The sequence below is a fragment of the Aptenodytes patagonicus genome, chromosome 3 (genome assembly GCF_965638725.1).
Source record: "Aptenodytes patagonicus chromosome 3, bAptPat1.pri.cur, whole genome shotgun sequence".
In the NCBI taxonomy this organism is placed as follows: Eukaryota; Metazoa; Chordata; class Aves; order Sphenisciformes; family Spheniscidae; genus Aptenodytes; species Aptenodytes patagonicus.
In genome coordinates, this window is record NC_134951.1 from 127,582,066 (window position 1) to 127,607,751 (window position 25,686).

Genomic DNA, 25,686 nt, shown 5'->3' on the forward strand with positions numbered 1-25,686 from the left:
CATGCAATGCACCTTAATTACTTAAAGCACACGATTTCATACATACATACCTGCCCTGTGCGTTGCTATTGGTCTTTGAACATGTGTTTCTCGCTACCTGTGAGTGCTTGTTTGTGCTGTAAGTGGGTACGAGAAAATGGAGCACCAAGAAAAGATGGGGTTGAGGAGGAATGTTTTGGAAGTGAAGAGTGTGGATGAGAATGACAGAAGTCAAAGATGAAAACGAGACACTTGCATTTTCACTTTTATTTACCCCTTGTAAGTTAAGAGTGAAACAGCACTTTTTCCTGGGCAATACATTGGGTAGTCTCTTCCAAGTCCTCCATCAAAATATGTCAAGAGGCCCGTTTTGTTTTGGTCTTTTATTGTGAACACCTTTTTAAATCTCGAGTCTTTTTAAATATTGTCTCAGTTTTCTCTGAGTCTTGAGGAGTCTGTAGTCTTTTATGGATTCTGTAATCTCAGCAAAGACCATCAGGAAGAATTGGCCAATTTCAGTTGGAGGATGGAGGGAGGAGTTAAAATTTGTTTTCTCTGATGTGACTACGTAACAAGGTTAAGTGTGTATGTGTGCTGCAAAGAGCTGACTGCAGCCCAGTTACTACCACTGCTGGTTATTTTAACACGTATATTGATAACCAGGCAGTAATGACCAGTTTTCTCTTGTGGCATCTCTTTAGCGTTAGATCTGGCTTGAGCATTTTTGCATCAGCCTTCATAACTGGTTTTATGAACTTCTCAAAGCTTTGCAATTAGCTTGTGAACTCTCTCCCCAGAGCTTTACCGCTGAGCAGCTTGCTGTCAGGGTCAACTTGAAACTTGCAACTGTGCAATCATAAAAGCAGAGTTCTCCAAGGGAACATTGTAAACGTGCTTTACCAGTAGAAAGTCCAAAACAGGTCCAAATGTACAAAAAAAGCTGGCTGCGCTCTCTCTGATGACTGGTAAGATGGTTCAGTTGCTGATGGCGCTGTCACTCATGCTCAGAAAAGTAGCTGTTGCCTTGCTTTCAAATCAAAGGGATGACCAGTTATCTGACAACTACTTTATAGACTGAAATAATCAAAATGAAGATTGAAACACACTGTGAGGGATATTACCCCAGAATGAGGCTGAGAACGTGGGTATAATCAGACTGTCTCATCTGGAAAAAGCAGTGGTAGACTAGTGGCACTGAATCTCAAGCTAGTACAGTCGGATCTCCACCAGACCTTTATGGGTGCAGAAGTACTCAAACAAAATAACTTCAACCGAATGACTAACCAAGATTGCAACCTAAGAAACAGGCTCTAAGACGCAGTCTGAAGCCACCCTAAAGTGGAGCTTGCCCTGTTTACATGGCTGTACAGTGTGATTCTTACCACACCCAATAGCTGCTAATAATGTTTATTAGAATGCAGACTATTTTCCTACAAAAATGCTGAGCAGCCAGTTAGCTGATTTTGGAGCAAACTGTTTAATGTAGCTTGGTGGTATAGTGAGCCTTATCTGTTCTTAACATGACATGTTTTTGGCCTAATAGGGCTGTAAATTATTTTGAGTGTATTCTCTAATATTTGGGGTAAGTCAAACTAATTGAGTTTGTCTTCACAGGGTGCTGTGATATCAAAGTCTAGTTAGACGTGACCCTTGTTAAAAAGTTTAAAATGCTCATAGGGCAATTAAAGTCAAGTGCTGAAACTTTAAAAGCGTGTAAATTTAAACTGATTCTGTTGCACTTCAGCGAAGTTTCATTGGTAACTTTACATTATGCAGGCAGAGACTTATTTCCTTTAGTGAAATTAAGTATTTCCTAGGCAATGGATTCCAACCATTTCCAGCATCGTTCCGGACTAGAGGTCACAGATATAACTGGACTGGCTGGAATTCCCCTTTTTGACACTATCCTCTGTATAGCAGAAATTATTTACTTGCTTTCCAGCTGACACAGCTTCCCCTTCCTCTTAGCATCTGCTGAAGTCACTGGTAGTTTACTTTTCATTGTAAATCGTGGCAGCAGAGGAGTAAACATGCAGTCCGTTTGGCTGTCACTGCTACAGGAATGGGAACCTACAGCAGAGCAACAGAAAGTTCAAACAGAAGATAATTCAGTCATCCCATGTCAGACACAGCTCTGGTTAAAGTAGTTGATATGACTAATGTAAAAAAAAAAAAAGTTTTCCGCATTCCCCAGTTACTCTTCGTAGTTCAAACCAACTATATATGTTCATATAGAGAACGAAGGCTTAAAAATTCAAAGTACGAGGTAGGCTAGGAGAGGCTGAAGTGTCCCAAAAAAGGAACAGGGGCAGTGACCAGCCTTACCACCTCAATGCCTAATCTACCTCAGGGTGGTTGTTGGTTTTGGGGTGTGGGTTTTTTTTTTTTTTGTTAGGGTTTTTTTGGGGGGGTGGGGGGAAGATGGTTAACTCCATCTTTACCCTAAAGAAAGCCAGGACTACAGTATTAGTTCAGTGTTGGGACATGGAATTTTGGAAAGTATATGTATGTATGTTCACAAACTCTTAATCCAGTCCTAAACTTGGATTAAGGATCTTAGTTTTGCTCAGGTCTTGCATTTATCTGAATTACTCCTCTAGAAGAACTGTGCTGGCAGTTTACCAGAGCAGATATTTCCAGATGAGGAGCATCGCAGTCAAGGGAAGGAAAGCGGGCCTCCTGGGCATCAAACCACCTTGCAAGGATGGCACATGAGGAGAGAATAAAGGTTAAGAGAAAAAAAGCAACGCATAGATGAGTGTGGGAGGCTGATGATCACTGTAACCAGGCCAGTTATAGCTCCTGTTGTCTTTTGTTTGGAAGCTAGCATTTAAAAAAAAAAAAAGGGGGGGGGGGGGGCAATTTCACCTCTACAAAAAATAAGATTCTTGTGTGCAGTAAAAAGAAATTGGCAATATTCCAGTCTGCACAAAAGTAGAGTGACTCAAGGTCACCCATACTCTTCTGTTTTATTCATTGAACTTGGCATGCGATACCAGGCTTCAAAAGGCTCCTTCCTTGTGCTGACTCTGGGGTTTATGTGGTGCTGCAACCAGATCAAAGAGCTGATTTGTCAGAAAAACAATCTTTTAAGATATTTTGGCAGTTAATTTTGGTTCTGTTATAAGATTTACTGCAAGGTCTGTATAAGGAAGAAAGAGGGGAGAAAAAAGTGCAAATTCAAATCAGATTATGCAGATTGTGGAACTACGCTTTCTATCAAAAAATGTGGTCTTTTTCCAGATGCAGACAACTCGCTCGTATCGTATAACCACTGATTCATTCCATGCTAGCGGGAATACCTGTGCAATATGATGTTAAAGGTTAGGGAAGCAAATAAGCGTGACTTCTTGAAGATACAGGGTTTATGTTATTTTGCTGTGACAAAGTTAAGATGCTTTCCAAGTGCCTCTTTGTACAGCTCTGGCTTCCAACTTCAGTAACTTCAATTTTGGTAATGGTAAGAAATAAAGGTTATTCCAGCAAATGAAGACATGTGGCATGTTGCAAAGACAACTCATGAAAGCCATGAAAAAAATGACATACGAAAGAAAGAGAATTGAAATAATCTCAGACACGCAAAGTAAGACAGCACGACATCAAGTGAAAAATGAAACTATGTATATACACAACATGAAAGCCTCTGATCCACCTTTGACGGATCTCAAGCTTTGAAAGCAGTGCTGTAGAAAAGAAAGGTGGTTGGTACCTTAAGTCAGGCATGAGCAGAATGTGATAATATTCTGGACGGCTCTTTTATTCTTCCATTATACAAGTTTTTCAGGCCATCTGGAAGAGATCACACAACCAAAAAAGGCCTTACAGGGTCCAGTACATCTGTGCCATTTTAATAACCACCACACCTATGTCTATCAATAGAAAAGATATTGTTTAGAAAAGACTATGACTGTCAGGAATTAAAATATCTTTAAGTTACATATAACACAAAAGATCAGAAAAAGTTTCAGGGAAGTTTAGTTTGTTATTTACTTGCAGTCCTCCTGTTTCTTGTACTGGTATCTTTTGTTATTCTCAGAAATCCTGTTTGAAAGATACTTGCATTAACATATGATGTGAATTGAAGTGACAGAGAACAAGGAATCTATGTCTCTCACAGACTCTCAAAGAAGTTAATTTTCTGTATTAGCTTAATTTAGTAAATGGAAATTTCAGCAGGGGATATTTCAGAATAGTTATTCTTGTTGCTATGCCTAACTTGGAAAGTATTTCAAAAACAAGTACTGACAAGAAGTCTGGGTGAAAGATCATTCTAGTATATTCCTGACTTCCACAGTAGTTGTAGCTGAAGCTAGGTCTATTGATGACAGTAACTCGTCTCATTTTTAAACAGCAGTGGGGGTCTTTGTCTTAGCTTAACAAACTGATGCCTTGAAGATTGTTAGGAGGAGAGCATTCTGTGCACAAAATATAGCTTTGTTACATATACAACCACCAGTGGTGTTAGCAGCCTGTGTAAATATTCTTATGGAAATAAAAAAAAAGACAAAACTGTGTTTCCTCAATGACATCAGACATACATTTTATGTTTCTTCCATTTAAGTCAGTCACTGAGGAACTCAAAACAGCTTTTTTTTTTTTCCTAATTTGGCAATTTTGATTTATCTTACTTTCTGCTAAACTATATTGCATCTGCATTGCGGCTATTAATAGATTTGTTTCCTTAATCCTATGTACAAGCCAGTGAACTCGAAGCATTCAGAATACTACATTAACTCACCACTGGGTGGTACTACAGAAGTAAAAAACACTACATGGTACTAGAGAAGTGCCTATTTCGGGGAGAAAAAGCAGCCAAGATCTATCATGCGGTCCATACTCCCATTACATGTACCTGGGAGAGGGAGCATGTGAGTGTGCAAGGCTCATAGATGGCAGAAAAGGGTTTTTCTTGTATGGAAAGCTGCTGTTTGCTTGAAACTTATCTTCCAGGGGTCTGAAATCTTGTTCAAAATTAAGAGTTAACTGAAGTGGCAGTTGTAATCAGCATAAATTATGGAACTTTAAGTGAAGTTCTTTCGTTTATTTTTGAGACTGTGTCTTTTCATGAAAATGCAGTATTTCCAACTATTCACAGATGCTGTACTTCCCATTAGACATTTATTACGCAGAATAAATCGCTGTCCAAGGGGAGAAAAAAAAAAGCAGGCTCGAAAACGGTATGAGGTAAATTAATTAGTTGCACAAAACGCTGCCGTAGTACTGCGAACGTTTATTTTCGGGAGGCCGGGATAGGAAGCGCCCACGCGTGCCCGTCCCCGAGTCAGCTCCGGCTCTCCTCAGCCGGGGCTGGGCGGGAAGGAATGGCCGACGGCTCTTCCGTCCCGCGCCCCGCCAGCGGAAAACGCCAGTAACTACCGAAAGACGAAAGACCCGAAAACCCGCCTAGACCTAGGAAGCTTCCTTGCTGCGCGGCGTGCCCTCGAGGCGCCCGCTGGCGCTCGGCGCGGTGTGCTAGGCGCTCCCTTCAGGCCGGAGGTCCCCAAGGGCCTCCGCGCCAGCCCGCTGCCTCCCGCCGTGCTCTAGGAGGACGCCTCCAGCTCGGCCAACGTATACAATAATAATAGTAGTGAGGAGGGAGTAAGCGGGCAGCGCTCAAAACCCCCGGCCCCCTCAGCGGAGGGCCGGCCGAGTCTGCCTCGGGAGACGTCCTCCGGCAGCCCGGGAAGAGGCGGGAACGGCGGGAAAGCGAAGCACGGCGGCAGCCCGGCTCCAGGACACCCGAGGGGGCGGGCAAGGGGAGTCCTCCGGCGGCGGCCGCTCGCTTTAAGCGGGAGAGGCCGCTCCTCTGCCCCTGTCACATCTGCGTGTGCGCGTTATGGGAGGAGATTCCCCCTCGCGGGAGGCGGGAAGAGGGCAGGGAAACGCGCTTCCCGCCCTACCCCGGGCGCGCGCGGAGCCGCAGCCGCCGCCGCCATTTTACCCTGCCGGCCCCGGCTGCCGGCCCGCCCCCTTCCTCCTCCTCTCCGCTCGCCAGCCCGCCGCTCGGCCCGGGGTGGGAAGGCGGGGCGAAAGGAAAGGGAGGAGGGACTCGGCCACCTTCGTCTCCTGCCTGGTCGGAAACTGCCGAGCCGAACCCGAGCGCCCTGTCCCCCCTCGCTCCCGTCCCCTCCTCCTCCTTCCCCCTCAGCAAAATGGCGGCGCGTGGAGTCACTGGGAGCCAGTGAGTGACTCGGCTTCTCCTCCCCGCCGCCGCCGCTACCGCCGCCGCCACAGGCTCATTTGCATTGATCAGCCGCCCCATCCCCCCCTCCCCCGGATCCCAGACCGGCCCCTGCCTCTTCCCCCCCCCCTTCTCTTCCTATTCCTTCCCGCCCCCTCCTTCCCCTCCCCCCCGACTGACCCCCGCCCCGGCCCCCATCAATCATCAATCAGCAGCACCGAGTGGATCAATCAATGGTCGGGAGGAGGCGGCGGCGGCGGCTGCTGCTGTTAATGAACAATGTGTGAGAGCTGCGCCGAGCTGCTGGAGGTGTTAAATGAGAGTAAGTGCGGCCGCCCTCCCCCGCTACCCTCCCCCCAACACTCCTCGCCCCGGGCCGGGACCCCACGTACCCTCCTCTACACGGGCTGGGTTATAACCCCGCTTCATGTCCTTCCTCACCCCCCCACCCCTTGTCGTTCCCCGCTCGCCGCCTGGCTCGGGCCTCCTGGGCGCGGGGTTACCTCTCTCTCTGCGGGGTGGCCATACAGGGAGAGCCTGCCCTGCTCTGCGGCTCCTTTCCCCCTTCCCTCCTCTCTCCGTACCGGGGCCGGGCGACCTGCGGCCTGGGGAGGGTGCGCCGAGGGGCTGTCCCCGCCGGGCCTTCCGCAGAGCCCCCCCCCCCCCCCCCCCCCTTCTCCCTTTCCCGCCTGCCCCCCGGGTGTCTGCGTGTGGGGCCGGGCGGGGACGTGACCCTGCCGTCGGCGTGAGGAGCCCGCTCCTCGCCCTGCATCCCCGGGAAGCCGCAGCGGGGCCTAGCTGGCTCCCGGCTCGGCTGAGGAGGTGCCTGAGAGCTGCTCCGGTGGCTGCTGAGCAGCTGGAGGCCGGGCCTGGGCTGGGTCCCTTTTAAGCAGCAGACAAGGCGGCTCTGAGTGATCCTGCCTCCCCCCTCCCCCTCGCCTGTCCGCGGTGTGGTGTGGCGGCGGGGGGGAAGGGACGCGGCGGAGGTGGTTTTCGGGTACCTATTTTTCCGAAGCGACTGCTTGTGTGTGAGGGAACCGGCGCCTAAAGAAGCCTGGCTCGGCTTTGCGAGGGCCGGGCTGGCGTGGGGGGGGAAGGAGCTCCCGGGTGTTTCGCTTCGGGGGTGGTCTCTTGCTTCCTTAAGAAGTTTCCTCTTTACAGGTGTTACCTAAACAGCCGGGAGGGTCGGAGGGTTAATACAGCAGGTATTCCTCCCGGCACCGCTGAAATCCGATTGCATTTTGGGCACGAAATCCCCTTTACCCCTATGCAGCAGGCCTCGTGTATCCCTTGGAACCTGCTCTCGGTTCTCCGTGGCAGGCAAGGTACCTTCCCAGCTTCTCAGAGGCTTGTCTCTGTGCACTGCTTCATGAACAAAGACTAAAAAACATGATTTGCAGAGATGCTGAGGAATTCAATGAACTTATCAGTAGAAGTTTGTGATTAGCGGGAAGTTCAGCTATCTCAAATCTTAAACATTTTTCCTGGTTGCACACTGCGGTCTGCTTAGAGGCAAATCGTGTTCCAATAAAGTGAAGTGCAGAATGCTTCCTAGAACAGGATTTGGGTAGAGTTGTCTTTTTCTTAACTCTTGTGAGGCCCATTTGCATGTGGTGGTTGTTCTTTCCGAAGGTGTATGGGTAGATACTATGGTAGTTGAATGTTGGCCTCTTTCTTGCTGGGGAAGTACAATATTCAGTGTTTTCAAGTGAAAATGTATGTGTAAAACTAACTTTCAGGAGAGCCCAGAGGCTGGAATAAATCAGATTAAGAGGTTAACATCAGAGAACTGTTGGGTTGTTAAAATTGTTTGCCAAGTTTGTCTAAGCTTGTAATTCCAATGTCTTATTTTGAACAACTGTTGTGATGTTTACCTAATTTAGCACGCATATCTTATCTTTCTCAACTGGAGAGGTGGTGAATATGTTGGTATTACAGACTGAACGCTTATTTAAACAGTAGGCTCAAAATAAGACTAAACTATCAGTGGTATACTGATGACAACTGTTTGTTGGAAGAGATAACTTCGCTTGGTTTTGACGGATTGATAAATAATCGTTGTTTAAACTTGATCAAGATTGGTATGATCAAATAGAAAAAAGTTGTAACGTTAAATTTGATATTTCAAGAAATCTCTGAAATTCCAGTGTGAATTTATTTTTAGAACCATTTTAAGGTAATTGGGATTCAGGCAGCTAGATATTCCCTTATAGATAAAGCAATATCTTAAATCACTTTAACAATATTTTTTTTAAAAAATATGTAACTAGGGTGTGGATAATTTAATGGTTCTGTATAATTTAAGATATGTCTGCTATTTATGAAAAGGAAATTTGGCTTTTTAAGTCAAATTTATTAGGGAAATTATACACTGCTATTGCTATATAGTTAACTTTCAAAAATGTTGGTCAGGTTAACATTAGGTTTGTCCTTCCATTTCAGAGAAACAAGCATACTTTACATAAACATAACTATTTTGTGTGCGTGTTTGGATATGAAGGCATGTATGATGGTGCATTGTGTGTGCCACCTACCTTCTCACTGTATGAGAATGAGTTGTGAGGGAGGTATACTTTCTTTTATAACTTCAAGTTGTGTTCTTTGCGTTTCTTAAGTAATAATTAAAGGTAACGTACAAAAATAATGTCAAGTCTTGGTTTTTAAAACACTGCAGCAAAAATGAAAAGTGGTAGTAAAGAATGAGGTCATGCCCAAAATGTGTGAGCCAGAGACTGCCAGCAGTTTCCTTTTCTGCCCGCTGAGCATTTGGGATCGCCTCTTCACTGAAACTACTGAAACAGTGTTTTGAAAGAGGTCCAGGAAACATAATCTAGTTTGTTTTAGAAATTTCTTGCTAAACTAAACATTTTTACGGGGAACACATACTACCCTTTGTCTTCGTTTACCCTAATGTTTACAAAATAATTATTTGGTATCAATTGTATGACAGGTCATCTAGAAAGTGAATTGACTTACAACTCTTAATGTATTGTTTTGAAAAGAACACATGGGAAGCTCCCCTTTTCTTAAGAAGTTACCGATTTATGGATGACAGAAGGATGGCATTTAACAATTCTGCAAACAGCCAGGCATATTTTTATTATAAACATATTAGTCCCACTGTAAACTGCTCCGATATTAATCCAAACCCCATAACAATGTGCAGAGCTGGAACTTTTGTCTAGCAGTGACCTTTCTGTAGGCCTGGGGTTATGCCTTGCTAGAGCTCATTACAAGACTCTGGGTCCTTAGGCCTGATTTTGTAACAGGTAATCGGTGGGCCTGCTTCTGTGCCACTCATAAGGACCGTCTGAGATCTTGTGGAACTGGAAACCTGTAGTTTGAAAAACTCATTTTTTGGCCAAAGGTCCGTATGTATGCATATATATATATTTAACAAAAGTTTCATTGCTTAAGCATGAGAAGCGGGCAATATTTTATGGACAGAAGCAGCAATGTTGGTTTTTTGTTTGCGGGTTTTTTTTTTCCCTCTTGCAGCATCTTTATTTTCAGCATTTGATCTAAGTATGAAACCCAGTAAGTTCCCTGATCTTGAAGTTATTTCCTGAGAAGTAGTAGTAGTTTCAAGTTACGATTTGATCCAGGAACTCAGTAAAACACAAATTCCTCTATGAAATGCCCAGGCTTTAAAGCAGCTTTTGCATTGTTCGCTCACAGTAAACAGTCTAACATCTCGCTGAGCGCTCTAGGTACGTTAACATCACTTATGTTTTCCCAGGCAGGGGTTTAGTTGGAGTAAAGTCTGTATAAAGTCTGGTCTGATTTCTGAATTTGATCTTCTACAACATAAACATTTTTAGTAGCCTTAAATAGAAAGGAAAAAAAAAAAGGAAGACACAATTGTTTACTTTTTAAGATAAGAACACTTATTTACAAAGGACTTAAAGATTCTCATGGCGTTAATTATAGGGGCTTATTTAAATGTACATACTTTCTACAGGAAGAATGCGCGGAGGACATTATATGCTTTTATGTTAATTTGCAGCACTCTGTATCCCGAAATGAACCCTGATATCAACACACTGTACATTCCTTGGTTTCTTTGGATGCCAATTCTTGTCAATCTAGGAGGGTTTATATTGAGTTTCATATGTTCTTTAGTAATATTTACATTACTGTGCTGTCCAGAGGCCCTGATCAGGATAGTTCCATTTTGCTAGGCACTGCACAGATATCCGGATAGTCTTAACTCAAAAGTAAGCCAGAAAATACAGAAATGTAAGATTAAACACGGATTTTTCTGTCTCAGGTCTTTTACACCACAGGTTTGCAGGTCACTGTGTCACACCTGAAGCCACGGTAATAGTTTCAGCTACCTATAGAACTGTGCTATCACTGGGCACTTACACAGGCTTCACTTGAAAGTATAGAGTACCTGATGCTCCATGAGAAGTGTTTGTTGAGTGTAAGATTGTCGTCGTGTGCCTGGGAGTGCCTCTTCTTAGCCCAAAGTGGAAATCTAGTTCTCAGACTGGTGCTGAGTCAGTTGTGCTTGTAGTCCTGGCTGTGGCATGTCCCAGAGAGCCTGGCTGGGTTTGGTTGCCTAAGAGGCTTCCCTTTGGGACTGCAACTGGTGTTGGTGTCTGTTGACTTAAAACTCTGTCGATGGTTTTAGTTTAGGTTTGTTCTGTTCTTTTTGTTTGGTTTGGTTTTTAGTAAGAAAAAAAAATTACGACATGGGAAATAGGTTTTATTATACAGCGGCAGTTGTGGGCTTAGGTAACTTTGGTAGGCCTACGTTATTCCCAGTTCTTGGTTTCTGGGAACTAAGTTTGTTTTCTTCCCAGCATTCTGCTTCACTTTCTTCAGTGATTGCCTCTTTAGTCTAATTTTTTTTTCCTAGCAGCTCTGAAACCTTATAAAATCAGTTCACATTGCTGAATAGAAGCTTCTAGGTATTATTCTACTACACAAGCTTGCAGGCCATTTTACTCGTTATGTTTTCTCTTAGACCTTTAGTAAAACATAAAAAACCCCAAAAACCCCACACAGTTTACTCAAGCACAGGAGCAAACTTGTGATGTAGGCTAATATTGTAGTTTTCTGTCCGTTATCACTGTCAGCTGGCCTGCAGAACTGCTCCCGATATGATCAGGTCCATAAAACACTTGAGATGCTGGAGTGTTTTGCTATTTGTATAGCTTCAGGATAGCCCTGAATTTGGATACTGAAGATGCTTGGCTTGACTTGTTGTCACGTAATCCTGGCATTTAGGAAGTACGAAGAGTAGACTCAGAGGTTGAGTGAGGCTATGTTTACCTTGAGGTAGATAAGAAATCGAAGTATTCCAAAACATTGCAGCATTCAGTTTGCTCTTCGGGATCTAGAGAGGATGAATATTTCATACTGTGAATATTCATGTATTATTTTAGATATTGAATATACATTATAATAAGATTATTACAAATGTTGCATAATTAACATCACTTGGTCTACAAGAGCTGCTGTCACTTTTTCGGTGGTTGCCTGTAAGCTTCAGTATTGATTATTTGACTACCCGTAGTGTTTTGTGCAGATCTAGTGTTTCGTTTGACTATTTCTCTTGCGCAAAACTGTAAAACAGTTGTCTCTGTTGCATGGCTTTTTTTTTTTTTTGGCCTTTTTTTAAAGATTTATGTTTTCTTTCTACTTACATGATATTTCCATGTTCAGAACCTCTGCAGAGACCCTGTGGAGGTGTCATCGGGGTAACCACCCAACTTTATTAGGCTAACCTAAATCTTTACTGTCTCCTGTTGACAAAAAGAAGGTCAATTGTTTATAAACTTTAAATTCAGTGATTGTTTTATGTTTACTTTTGTCTTTGACCCTTTTTAAGGGGATGAGCAGCCAGACTTAAAGGAAAATGAAAATAACTTTTCCTTTATTGCCAAATTGCAGTTATCACGGGCTGTGGTGAAGTACTACTCCAAATGAATCAGAGTAACCAGAGACAAAAAAATGGGAGGAGGAACGTGTATCCTTTCTAGTTGTGAACTTTCTAAAGCAAAAGGGAAGGTGATGCTGAGATAAAGTAGTTCTAACTTGTTGTTTGTAACTGTAAAGCAGTTGAAGGAAAAACTCTGTGACTTTAATAGCTAAAAGGCTTCTATTTTTAGAAAGGTATTTCAGCTTTCGTTCTGTACAATGATTTTGGTTCATGTTATTTGATGTGATCAGAAATGATTTTGTCCTGAAACTTTTCCTGTTGAGGCTGCTGAAGACTGGTTCTTTCTCATTGCTCAAGCCGCTTGATCACTGATGCTGAAAATTAGTTACGTAAATCCCGTTCTGCTGAGTTTTGTTGTGAGTTATGGACCGTTGACATGTATTTACTGAGATCTTTCTCTTTGTATGTAGGGAAATCTTATGTTGGATAAGTACTTGTTACAATATTCTTAAAGCTTAAGAAAGCCACAGAAGCTAACATCCTTACATTAGTTACCACATGTAATATTAAGGAAATTAATTCCTTTATTTATAGTAGAGATTCTCAAATTTTATGCTGCAGATGCTCTCAGCCTTCCTAGTGAGGGGCCTGCACAGACTCTACAGTTATATTCCTGCTTAGTTATGTGAGTAACTTCAAAGAAAATCAAGGAAGAAAGAAGAACATCCCTTGCTTTATTTGATTTTTTTTTTTTTTAAGATATTTGACTAGTGTAGAACTTGAAGTCATCTCATCCTGTTAAATTTTTTTCCATACCTTTTGGTGCTGTATGGTTTTTCCTCTGTAAGGGTAGTTTTCAAGTTATGGAATTCCTAAGCAATTCCTGGGGCGTGTCCGAGATGATGTGTTTTAGGCTCTCCTGGATGTTGTCAGTGTCAGTTCTTGGGAGAGACTAGCTGTTCTAACTGTCCTTAGATGCTCAGGTGATGGGGAGTGTAATGGGGCATTGTTGGTAAGAGGATGTTTGGGCTAGAAATTTCGAGCTGCAGTTGAAGGGGCAGTACCTTGGAGAGCAGACGCTGGCCCTATTTCCCTCTGCCTGACTTGGAGGCGATGCCTTGGCTTTTGGAGGACCAACGGTTTTGTCTTGCTTGGAAGGATTTGCATGACTTCAGGGGATTATGGGACTCGCCCTTCCTTTTAATTTGTAGAATTCCTCTTTACTTATTTTTCTTCCACGTTAAACAGTAAAATATATTTCTTCATTGTTAATACTGACTTTTCACTTTGTGGCTTTTAATTCCTTGCTACTTTGATTTCTCCATGTCACTGCAATTTGCTTCTGTCTTCCTGTGTTCAAGTAACATCGAGTCAGAAAAGCAGATCTTGCTTCCTGGAATCATGTTCTGTGGACAAGTGATGAGCAGTCTGCAATTTGGCGTTTTAGAGATTGGAAGGGGAAAGCAGTGTTTACTACTTGGTTCCTGTTATTTCTTTATTTTCTTCTTTGAGTGTTTAGTTTCATGTAAATACTATCATATTCATACTCTATCCTGCACCTCATCTTTGTTGCAACTCTTCTGTTAGCTTTCAAAGTTATTTTTCAGTGCTTGTGATTTTTTTTCCATTTCTCAGTTTCCGTTCTGCTTACTCGTGTGCTCTTTCTGCTCTTCCCTCTGTCCTCCGCCCTGCTTAATTCTTCAGTGTTGCTTTGTGTATAGTTCTGTGTCTTTATATTATTCCATTTCCTTTTACAGGCTTCCATAATAGATTCCCCCCGTCCCCCCGGTGTTCTCTTGATGACTGTTCAGGTCTGATTCAGAAAAGATAAGAAATACCCCAGTCAGAGGTTGCCTGTGGATGATGGCAATGCTACATTGGTGTCTTGATGCTTTAAGTCCCGTTGAGTCTCCCACTGTACAGAAGAGAGTTTCTTAGTGAGGGAGAGAAAGATTCTCTGTGTAGAATGGCTTTTATGATGTAGTTACTTTTTTTTTAATTTCTTTTTTTTGATGTAGCTTATCTGTTAGTTTTACCAGCTCAGGTAGCTAATAAGTAAGGATTTTTGCAGGCTAAACTATGCATTTATAGTTGTCAGGATGCTGGGACAACCTGAAGAATAATCTTACCGTCTTCAGGAGCAAGTGGTTGCGATGACTACTGAATACCGCTTATACTAATAGCGTGCTGCAGTTAAACATCGTTGTGGCCATTTAATTTCTGTTGTTTAAGCATATGTTGTGGTAATTTCTTTTTTTTCATTTTGTGTAGCAAACGGGCAGTTTCTAGAATCTAATCTGTGAAGAGGTGAGAAGCCATTCTTTTCACTTTCTTCCTTTCCTTGCATGGGAATTGGATTTGCAATCTGAGTGCTAAACATGGACATATGAGACTGTGAGGGTCTTTGTGGTTTTCTTAACACTTGGTTAAAATACCCAGCTTATGTGTAGTTTTACAAAGTTTTACTTTTGGGATTTTCCAGATCTGGCTTGTATGGTGAAAGGTGAACTTCTTGAGGAAATTTGGTGCAAATACATTTCAGCTATTTTCAGATAATATTAGAAGAGGAAATAATTGCCCTGTTTATGTAGACGTACTTGTATGTGTATGTATAGAACTCCTCTAGGAGATTTAGTGCTGGAACAACTGGTTGAAGAAGTTGAAACTTGGCAGAAGAAATCGTTGTGGGAAAAGCGCCATTGAGTTTTGACCTTTATTTAGCTAACGTGTAGAAGGTCTGTAAATAAGACTTCAAAAACACATGACAATTGAGGCATGACTTCTAGATCAGCATCCATGCAGATCATTGGTTCCTGTCTAGGAAGCGAGTGGCAAAGCTTTTTTTGCCTTTTCACACTAGATTGAAGAAGCTTCCAATTCTTTGCACCATTTTATTAATTGACTTCCACTTGAGAGTTTTTAATCTATGTAATTGTGTACAGAAACAGGAAAAAGTTTAGGATGAAACTAAAGCAAAGCAGGGTGCTGTGGTCTTAAATATGTTAGCCAAAAGGCTTACTATATACACTGCTCCTAAGTAATGTATAGATTCCTTAATAGCTGAGAATGTGCTGCTTCCATACCTGCTGTGCTAATGAGCAGGCAAGGATGATTTCTTGTAGCTGCTTTTTGGCAGGTTCATGAAGAACAACTGAAGCACTGGAACTTTCTGCAAGCCTTGAAAAAGTTGTGTGTTGTTTTTTTTTTTTCTCCTTCTTCCAGCTATAGAAGTGCATCACTTTTTTAATTTCTTATTTGTGTAAAACTAGTGCCCTCAAAACGTGAAGTACACTTAGAAGAGTAGAAGTCCTGCTTTTTAAGCTGCAAGTGGATTTTTTCTTGAGAAGGTAGTCTGTTAGCGTCTTGCGTGTTCCTCTGTAAGAAAACATGGGTACAAGAACTGTACAAATTGCATGGTATTAGTGTGTGTGCTTTATGCTGTGTTGTGCAACGTTCATTGTCTTCATCTCTCTACTGTGCTTCTCAACTCATTTTGGGGGGATTTGATAATTTTTAAGGAGAGCTTAATTTCATTTTCAGGAAGTGGTCAGTTGCCTGTTTATTAATCTGTGACGCGTAACTATTAAATGCTTCCTAATTTAAGTTACAATACAAACCCCTTTGTTTTCACCAGTAGTGAAATTGTTCTTTTAAGTGTATGTGGGGGGGTGGGTGAACTGAAAAACTAGTATTTTTCAGAGTCGTATTCTGCCGGTAGTATCTGTATTTTGCAAATCTAGTGATGGGTTTTCATTCTGGGCATCAACAGAACTGACAGTGCTTTCACTTTTACACTCTTCCTGCTTGTAGAAGCTATGAACAGTGCTGGAAATAGACAATGGCAGGTTTGCAAGGGAGAAAAACTCCAGAAAAGCTGTAGAAGGTCCAGAACATCAATACCTACTGGGGAATTTGGGAAATGGTCTGTCTGTAAGCTTACATAGTACAGCTTATGCCACCCTTTTCAGTCACCTGATGTTTCGGACAGGAGGTGTGTGGTGGAATTACATTCTAGGCTGCTGGTCATCAGTTGATACAGGAGTGTGAAGAACTTTATTTTTCCTTCTTGGAACTAGTATAGGATAGCACTGGGGAGTGTGAGCTCAAAGCTCAATCAAGGTAAGTTGTTTTGCTTGGTTTAAGGATGGCCAATGCAGTAAATTCTTCGCTGCATTGGCCAGTCTCTGACTTCTTTCACAGTTAAGAATACACTATTGCTAGTTTACTTATGGTTGAACTAGTATTTTTTTTTTCCTGAGCTACTTTCTTTCTTAATCTTTGAGATTAAACTTTTACCACAAAGTGTTTCAAGTCATAAGTCTCAATGCTTTATCTGCTGATGTAGTATTTGAAGTAGATACAGTCTGATCAAGTTGATCAGATTTGAGATCAATTTTTATCGCTATCTTGGAAACTCACTAAGTCTTAACAACAGTGCCAGTTTGAATCTTTCCAAAGTGAGTTGGCTTTGTACATTGTGTTTAGCCATAGTTACAGATACTGACCTGTGTGCACTTGCTGATAGGTGACTTGCAAAGTACTTGTTTATATCAAAACAACATCTGTAAATATGTTTTCTGACTGGGGGGGATGCTTGTCATGAAACTTAACTGCAGTCTTGGAGATACTTGTATAGACCATAGACATTGCCTTGCCATCTCTTATTTCTTTCAGTCTACTAGCTTTCAGAAAAAAAATTATATAATCATGCATTATCCGATAAATTACTGAATACAGCAAGTGTTTCAGTGAATTATTAAATACAGATTATGTAGCAAAAGTGAGTGCAAAATTTGAGCATATGTTTGAAAGTTGAGAGAAAATGCAACTTTGCTGCTTGCCTACCCTTTTTCAATATTTTATTCTCCTTTTTGAATGAGGGTTGCTTGCGTCTGTGTTGATGAAAACAAATAACGCTGTGGAGTTCAAATGCTCAGCAAGCTCTTCTTGGGCTTTCAACAAACTGCCTGAAGGTCCATTTAGTATAATGACCCATTACCCATTTATCTATCTTATCTTCTTGTTTAAGCAGGCTCAAATATACTTTGTAAGAAATAAATTAATCGTATTTGCCTCTCACAGATTTTGTCCCTAAAACCTGGAGCACAGTCATTAGTTGCTTTTGTTATAAATCTGCTGGTAATCTGTTGCTTCTTACTGTTTGTGGTGGCTCAGTCATGGGCTCTGGCCTTTTCTTTCTGGTTGTGGGGGAAAAGCTGCTGTTGTTTTCTGTAACTGATTCATAGTGTGCCAAGTAGTACAGCTGAACTCTTGCAAGGTTCTCTCTTGAAAATAGAATGCTTCCTGGAGTACAAATTTAATTTTTGCATTCCTTGCTACTTTTAATTAAGACTAATAGAAAACCTCTTTAGCTTTTGGAAACTTGTTCATGCAATTAAATCTTTGTTCTACTTGTAAAATAGTTTGATAAACTTTGAGTTCTATGTTTTCACCTTAAAGTAGTATTCTAAAAAAGTTCAGAGCTGGAGTATTTAAAGAAAAATCATTCAAAACCAGAGTCATTTAAGTAATGATATATTATTTTTGAAGTTAATATGTTATTAAAAGGAAAGAGTGTAAGTAAGTACTCTATTTTAAACTGAAGGTAAGCAGCCCTTTATCAGAGCAGTAGTTTCGGCATTGACAGTGTCAGCCCTAGCTTTGAAATTTACCTTGGAGTAATTAGTGATATGCTAGGAAATTCTGGTTTTATGCAGTGCTTGTCCAATCCTGAATTGATTCCTTAAGAAACTTGTAGTGGCTGTTGTCAAAATACGATGATGAACAGCCTGACTCTCTGCATCTACTATACGTTTTGGTGATGTCAAGCAGACTTGATTGTATGGAAATACTACTCAAATTGAGCTGGATTTTTTTTTATTAAAAGAGGAACTATAGCAACTTTCTCTTAAAGATGAAAACGCAGTCTTCCCAGAATTGTAACATCTTATCTTGGAGTCAAAGACAATTTACAATACTGAGTTAAAATAGGACTCTGAAATAAGACTACTTTTTTTTTTTTTAACTCCAGCGAGTGGCACAAATGCTTTGAAATTGCTTTATAGGTTTTTTCCTTAGTAATGTGTAACTTGCCTTTCCCTGGAGAGGGAGGGCTGCAATATCTTTGCTGCTGAAAATCCCAAGATAATAGAAGTATTAGGAGGTACAGTGCAAAGATACCATAGATCTTTTCATAGATGCCTTCCACCTGACATGACTAACATTGAACCAGAGCTGATAAATCCTGCTGGACCCAGGCTCACCCATGCCGTACCACCAGGCTGCTGCTCCCCTCGCTCAGGCTTCCATGGAAATGCAACAGCCTGGACATCACACCGGTCTTGAGCAGACTTCCTGTGCTCCTGCTGTGCGGTGCTGGGGTCAGTGAGCCCTTTCAGAAGCTAGGGGTTTGAAAAGGACAATGCTGAGACTCCTGGTGGGTCTTCTTGGGCCAGCAAAGCCAGAGCAATGTGCAGGTTGGCCCTTTTTTGATTCCATTCACAGCCACATCATCCACAAGCTGATCTTGGATCGTTTTGTACCAGTGTTTGATCAAAACAGCCATACCTGCGTTACACAGTATTTAACTGATGCAAGCTCATTCTGCTCCTTAAATTTTTGACGGTAGTCTTACACTTTTCTGTATCCATGCCACTCCATGCTGGATGTGATGCTGCTTTTTCTCCCGCCATTGGCGTTAACCCAACCTGAATTGCGTATTTCACACTCCCATCTAGTCCAGATCAAATTTCTACTGCTAGATAGTAGTGCATGGATTCAGTATTTGTGAACTTTGAACTGTGGCTAACTGTGGGAACAGCGTGGGTTCACGCAGTGTAGTAATTTAGGCTTTGCTTTGTCTGAAAGTTGCAGTGCTGCTTCTGGACCTGAACTGGCTAATGAAGCAGTACAGTTGTGTTTCTTTAGATTATAATTCATCTGGGCAGTTCTGGGTAAATTACCAGCTGATAATTGAGATTTGACCGCATTTAAAATAATTTCGTGTCGAACTGTTCTTCTTGGAAGCAGTTGCTGTAGCATGTTCTCTTCGGGAAGGTGAACATCATAAGATGCTCTTAACAAGGACGATTGTTGGCTTAGGTAGATGTCTACAGCCATTCTGAAGAGGGCATTTTAACCCGAAGAAATCGTGACCGCTAGGTCACGCTGAAAACTTTAGGATGGCATCACTTTTGAAAGATGACCATTTTAAATTTCATACAGCTTTTCAGAGGCAGCTTCTGCTGTTTTGCTCCAGACTGCCTTAGTGTATTATAGTAAAAGGAAAATAGGTGTTTGCTGGAGAAGATGAGGGAGAGAGTATTGGAAGGGAAGTATATGTTAAGTGAAGAGAATGAGATTCAAAGAGCAAGAACTTGGTGGTGTTTGCAGGAAACAGAGAGATAACATAAAGATAGCAATTACTTAAGATCAGCTGATTTGCCCTGTTCTGGTGAAGTTACATCTTACAAGTGCTGTCTATCTCATGAAATACCAAGGCTTGTGCACTAGGCTTGTGCATAGTGTAGCTATGCTATGCATTGGAATACTGAATTAAAGCTCTTCAGGCCTTTCTGATCTCCTCGTAGCTATGAGGAATTATGCAGGTGCTGAATAATGAGCAGATGACTGATTTGGGGGGTAGTTGGGGGACCAGTTGTAACTGCTTTTTCCTTACTCTTTTGAGTAGCTTCTCTATTTCCAATCATAAGACGACAGTATTGTTTAGACTTGCAAACCTTTGTCAGATTTGTTGAAATTGCTTTTATGTTCAAAAGTTTAAGTGTCTGACAGAGGCCAGTATCTTGATCACAGTTTGTTTTTCTAAGGAAATGAGACTTTAAAAGGGTTACTGATTCCTGTCTGCAAGCTATTATGTTGTCTCTGTAGTATTTCCTTTGTAAACTTCGTATACTTTGTAATCAAAAATTTGCAGGAAAGAAATTTATGACATTGGAGCATTTATAAATTAAGAAATTTAGAGTTCCATTTAGACTTAAAATTAATTCAGGTGTGTTACGAGATAGAAGTGGGTATAGTTATTCGTAATGCTGTGCTGTAGTGGTATGATGAGGGTGGGCATTGACAACTCAATATCATAATGATACTGTAAAGGCACTTAGAAGCATCTTAACCATATGATTATAGAATTTTATCACTACAGTAGTTTGGGTGACAGATCTGATTTTTTTCCTACATTAACCTGGCATTTGAACAGTGTTTCTAATACTGAAGAATTAACTTGCTTTTTTTATTTGATAGTACATTCTACAATAGTGTTTCAGCACTTGTTGGTTGTGTGTATCTAGTCAGTATTCTGGGGCACTTCTGTTTTATGGAGACTGAGGAGTGGAAAGGAGACTTCTTTCTCACTGAAAAGTTGCAGAAAAGCTTGGACAGTTAAACTATTGCCATTGAACTTCAAGTTGACGCTGTCCTCTTAGATACTTGTCAAAGATGGCTTTGTAAAGGCCTGGAAGAACTCTGGTGAGTAAATCTAAGGCAACCATGAATTCTTCATAATAAAAAAGGAGTAATTCTTATAGATGAAAGTAGAAAGGGAATGGGAGATGCTAAGCTCTGTGGCTATCATCTTATTTACTATTGATCCTAAACAAAAAGACACTCTCCCCCCCCCCCCCAAATGATAGAAAACATCTCAATGCATATATGTATAAAAAAAATTAACGTGCTGGTTCTCTGTGTGAACAATGGTATTATACAGAAGCTTATGTGTATATATATCTTTCAAGATTAGTATTATTGTCCCTTATAGTGTTTCATTTAGCGTATGGCTCTTGTTTCCTCTATTTAGTCTGTATCAGGGAACAATTTCTGAGGATAATGTCCATTTTGAAAGTGATCTAGTCTTTCCCATGAGAAGCTGATATCAAATGAGGCTTGGGGGAGGAGGGGGAGGGAGCAGAATCTGTATGCGACTGTACCTCGTTACAGTTTTGAATATGTAGAAATTACAGTTATACATATTAAAGTTTTCTATTGTTTACTTTTTACTATTTTATGTTTCTGAAAGTAGAGAAAGTACACTTTAAAAAAAAATACTATTTTTACTTGCCATTTGATTTTGTACTTAGTGTGATAAGTGACCTTTGGATATAAGATATTCCTCGCAAGTCTAGCATGATAGTTGTCCTTGAGGTCTAATTACAGTCTGTTCCTCTAGCTCTGAAGTTCTTGCTAAAAATGCACTTATGATGTGAGCTTCGTTTGTTCACAGTTGAAATTATATTGGCCCCTTCTTTGCAGTTGATTTATATTTTTCTCATCTTCTGTGATTTTCTTGGTTTAGTAGCTTTATTAATAGTTTTTTTTCTTAGCTTGGGAGATAGTGTTGTTTCTAGTGCTATAATACACTTTTAGCAAATCACCCTTTTGTGGAAGATCAGGTAAATCACCCATGTTTTCATTTAAAGCTAGCCAAGTGAAATGGGAGATGGGGGAAACAGAAAGGAAATTTTCTTTTTTCTGAAATGTTTTAAATTTTTACTTTGACCATCGTGTGTTTTGGCTTCTCATCAGCTACTTGAATAAACAATTACATTTTAAGTATGTCTGATTTTTTTTTTTAAAGAACATCTGAAAATTTATACACTAGAAGATGGTAAAAAAATCAAGCAATTAATAATTATTACTTTGGGTTAGTTAAGCAGCTCAGCTCTTTCTTATATGGTATTATTGTGACAAAAAGATCTCTAAACCATCTTGTAAAGATTCAGTGAAATGAGACATTGCAAGTATGCAGAAAGACCCCATTTCCTACATTATATTTGTAGAATATATTTAGCTGGAATTTACCTACATACTAGTCCTTCTTTCTGCTGGTTAGTTCTGTCTTGGATGGATCTGTTTAAATGCCTTCACCGTTCTATTTTTTCCATGAGCAGTATTAGGGTGAAGTCACTCCAGATGGGGTGGGGCAATTTTACCTTTGCAGTCACTACGAAGGTGTTTACTTCTCTCAGCCTCACACTCCTCCTGCTTTCCTTCCCAGCATCCCCTGCTTACATAGCTGCCACCCTGAGAATTCAGTGGCTTACAAAACCAACCAAGAAGTGGGTAGTTTTTGGTTAGATTGGCAAGTTGGATCTGCTCAGTTCCCAGCCTGGCTCTCTGGGTTCCTGCAGGAGCGCTAATGATTGTTGGGAGTTGTTGAAATGCATGGCTACGGATGCTGTTAGTAGTGTGGACTTGAACTGGGTTATGGTGATCTTGAAGTTGGATCTAGTGCAGGGCAAAGGTGTTTGTGTGTGTGGAAAGTAAGAGGGAAGAGGAAGGACTAGAGGGTGAGAAGGTCTAAGAGGCTTTAACTGAGAAGAAAAATTTGCTAGAGCAAATTTAGGGAAGGAGAAGAAAGTTGAGCCCAGAGAGCTCAGGAGTAAATTAGGGAAGGCATCTTTATCATTGCTAGCTTGTGAGTGCCTGGAGAAAGAAGCAGCCGCTGGAGACGGGGCGAAGGAGCTGAGCCTAGGATTGGAGTGCCACTGCTGAGAGAGATACTAATAGATCATGGAATGACTGGCTGTAAAGCTCTGTAGCACGTATTATCAATTCTTATTGATGAAAGTACACAAACTGCCACTTTGACATCCTTCAGATGCTCTCAAAGCACATAAGCATGCCTTAGCGCATCCTGAGGGAATTGCTGCCTTAGGTATGAAACTAGGGGAAAAAGTCTTATCCACCAAATCAATTTGCAAGAAGGAGGCTTGTCACAGTAAAAGTTTTTTTAAAAGTTTGAAATGATTGTTACTGCTGGGTTTGAAACACTGGAAGTGTGGGAGACTGGGGAGACAGCAAATGTAGGAGGATCTAAGGCGTGCAGTATGCTTGAATATGGGCAAGAATAAAAGGACGTGCTTTATTTACAAGTGAATGAGTCTGTTTTAACTACTGGCCCATTCAGGGTAGAAGAAAACTAGTTTGAAAGGAGAGAGAGAGAGACATCATCAATTGGAAGTGAAATCATATGCAGCAAGGGAGTCCTTACACAGCGGACTAAAATCAACAAATGTGCAGGAATGATAATGAGTGCAGTTGTTCCTATTGCTTTTCTGTCTGTACTTTTTTCAATTCAAAAAAATATTGGAAAGGCTTCCTAACCAACTGTTGCTGTACTTCAGGCTGCACATGTCCCTAAGGAGAGGTGCTGTGAATCAAGAGTACCTACAAAGTTGATATTCAGAATAAGCCAGGAACTTGAAAGCCTAAGATTTAAACGTTGGTTGTGAGGACATAAATCAGCTGAGCTGAAAAACATAATTTCTGCTAGGGAGCAAAAGAGAGCGCTTCAATTAAGGTTCAGTAGGAGAAGCCCTGCCAGATGTGTTGCTACCGCTTTTGGTAGTGGCACAGACTTAGATCATCTCAGTGGAAAACTGCAGCCTCGGTGTGGTTGCTCCTGTTTTGAACTTCCTGAGTATTTTCAGGAACAAAACCAGTAGTATTTCTAGGTACGGAATACAAAAGGGAAATCGTGTATGTAGCCACTATATTAATTAGCAATGATTAGTAAATAAGACCACTTGAAGTTGGTCTATGTGTGAGATGTAGAATGCATAAACATTCCCTTTAAAGCCTTCTAGGAGTGAGACAGAAAAGTGATTTTTAAAGTTTAATGGTATCCTATTGAGAGACTGCTTTTTATGTATTTTTACATTTGTGTGCATATATATGAAAATATGTATGTGCATATGTAATGTCCTTAATGCAAAGAAGCCGTAGGTATTTGTTTTGTGCGATTATTCTCTGAAGTGGTATTCTGAACTTTACTTTCTGATCTGTGCCAGCAGACTTTCATGAGCTGTAATTTTTGGAAACCTGTATTGATAGATCACATAGGACCGCGCAAGGCTGAGGCTGGAAGGGAGATTGAGGTGGGGATTCAGAAGAGCTTGCTTCTGTTAGAGAACCTTTCCCACAAAGCTTGCTTGTGAAGTAGCTTTGTGAGCATGTAACACTTGAAATTTCATGTGAAATGTGGAAATGAATACTTATTTTTCTTATAAATTAAATGGTCAACTTAAAAGGAGCACTGACAGTCTCAATTTGTATAGCAAGTAGATAATTGTAGAAGCGTATGCAAATTTAGGACAAGGAGGAAATGAGAATTGTGCATTGATAGCTGGAGAAAGGTATGTGACCAGTAGACAGAATCCAGTGCCCTGATATATAACTGGTTGATGCATAAGTGGAGATGTGGACTACTGCTGATGTTTGGCTTATTAGAGTGTATGAGCGTTTTTTAGATGGAAGTAGGACATTTGATAATACCTCACTGAAATATTTGAGTTTTTAATTCAGTACATAACTGTTCTGGTTTCCGGCTGTAATAAATGTGGTAAATGTTTATCATTTTACCAGTTAGCGATTCCTTATGGTTAAATGTCAGTATAGACATGTCTATATTTGAAAGTAATAATCATCACCTTAGCTAGTCTGAAATAACTTTATACATACACTGCACATTGTTCTTATCTTGGTAGTTTTGTTGTGGTGGGGTTTTGTTTGTTTGTTGGATCCCCCCTCCCCCAGTCGTTATCTGAGCAGGAAAAGGAAGTTAAGGTCTCATGGTCATCTCAAAATGCAGATTTTTAAAATCTGAAAAAAAAAAACCAAAACCAAACTGGTTAATGAGTAAAATTCTTGAAGGAGGTTCATATTTGAAAGTGTCCATCAATCACTAGTTCCTAGTGAAGCTTATGAAGTGTATTTCCTAAGAAGAGGATTAGAAGAAGGGTCTGTTCTCAGTCACTGATTTTTCACAGCAGTATTCAAGAATACTGTGCAGTTTCTGTTTTCAAGTTAGTTGCATCTAAACCTTATATCTGTTTACTGAAGCAAAAAATATGTAGATTTGGTTGAGGACTTTCTTTTCATATTGGAAAATGTTATTTATTTGGATATTACACATCTTCATGCTGAAAAACCTTTCACATAAAGTTACTGTTAACTTGATTACTAGTGTTTATTTTTACAAAATGTATTTTTTTATTTTTTGTGCCATCAAAGATAATTTCTAATTAAAATAGAGCAATTGCACATGGTTGGCTTTCTTTTTTGCTATTAATATGTTTATGTTTTTGCTTTCTTTAGTATCAGACATTGAAGGTGCTGATGGGTTGCAGCTCAGAAAGGAACATGCCCTCAAGATATTTGCTTACATCAATTCCTGGACACAAAGGTAACTTTGCAATGAGTTTGAGTGTTGATGATACTGGATCTCAACAATAGGTTTCCCTTCTTAAAAAATACAGTAGAGTGAATTAGAATGGGCAAGTTATTAATGTGTAGCTAAGTGATACTTGGAGAGTAGAGGACATTTTACTGCTTATTAAATAAAAATAAACATGCTACCCAGTGCATTTTGGGCAAAGCGTATTTTGAATCTGGCATTCTGGATGCTGTAATAATTGTGTAGCAATAAATAGCTATATTGCAATGACGGATCATGTGCGTTGCTGCTTTAACATGAAATATTCTGACTTTCTTCTGTGGGGGCAGAGTAGGGTAAGAAGAATTTAAGAGAAGATAACTCTGAATGGGACCATCATGTTAGATTTTTCTCAGTGTCCTAAAGCTGTGAGTCAAGATGATGAACAATTGCAGCCCATAGCTG

At 40.8% G+C, this 25,686-nt stretch overlaps 1 protein-coding gene and 1 long non-coding RNA gene across 7 annotated transcripts in view; one reads left to right on the forward strand and one right to left on the reverse strand.

The window, feature by feature from the left end:
- Positions 1 to 232: 232 nt before the first annotated feature.
- LOC143158764 (uncharacterized) lies at positions 233 to 6,752 on the reverse strand. Its single transcript, XR_012995059.1, has 3 exons — positions 6,664 to 6,752; positions 3,689 to 3,768; positions 233 to 2,049 (listed from the first exon to the last, which is right to left on the reverse strand). It is a non-coding gene; the product is annotated as an uncharacterized LOC143158764 (long non-coding RNA).
- Positions 6,377 to 25,686, forward strand: part of USP34 (ubiquitin specific peptidase 34) — a 140,679-nt gene continuing 121,369 nt past the window's right edge. For all 6 annotated transcript variants that reach the window (XM_076335136.1, XM_076335142.1, XM_076335140.1 and 3 more), the window contains exons 1-2: positions 6,377 to 6,482; positions 25,164 to 25,251. In XM_076335136.1, the coding sequence (XP_076191251.1) occupies positions 6,440 to 6,482; positions 25,164 to 25,251 (131 nt within the window). In that variant the 5' untranslated portion in view covers positions 6,377 to 6,439. The remainder of the gene's footprint in view (positions 6,483 to 25,163; positions 25,252 to 25,686) is intronic.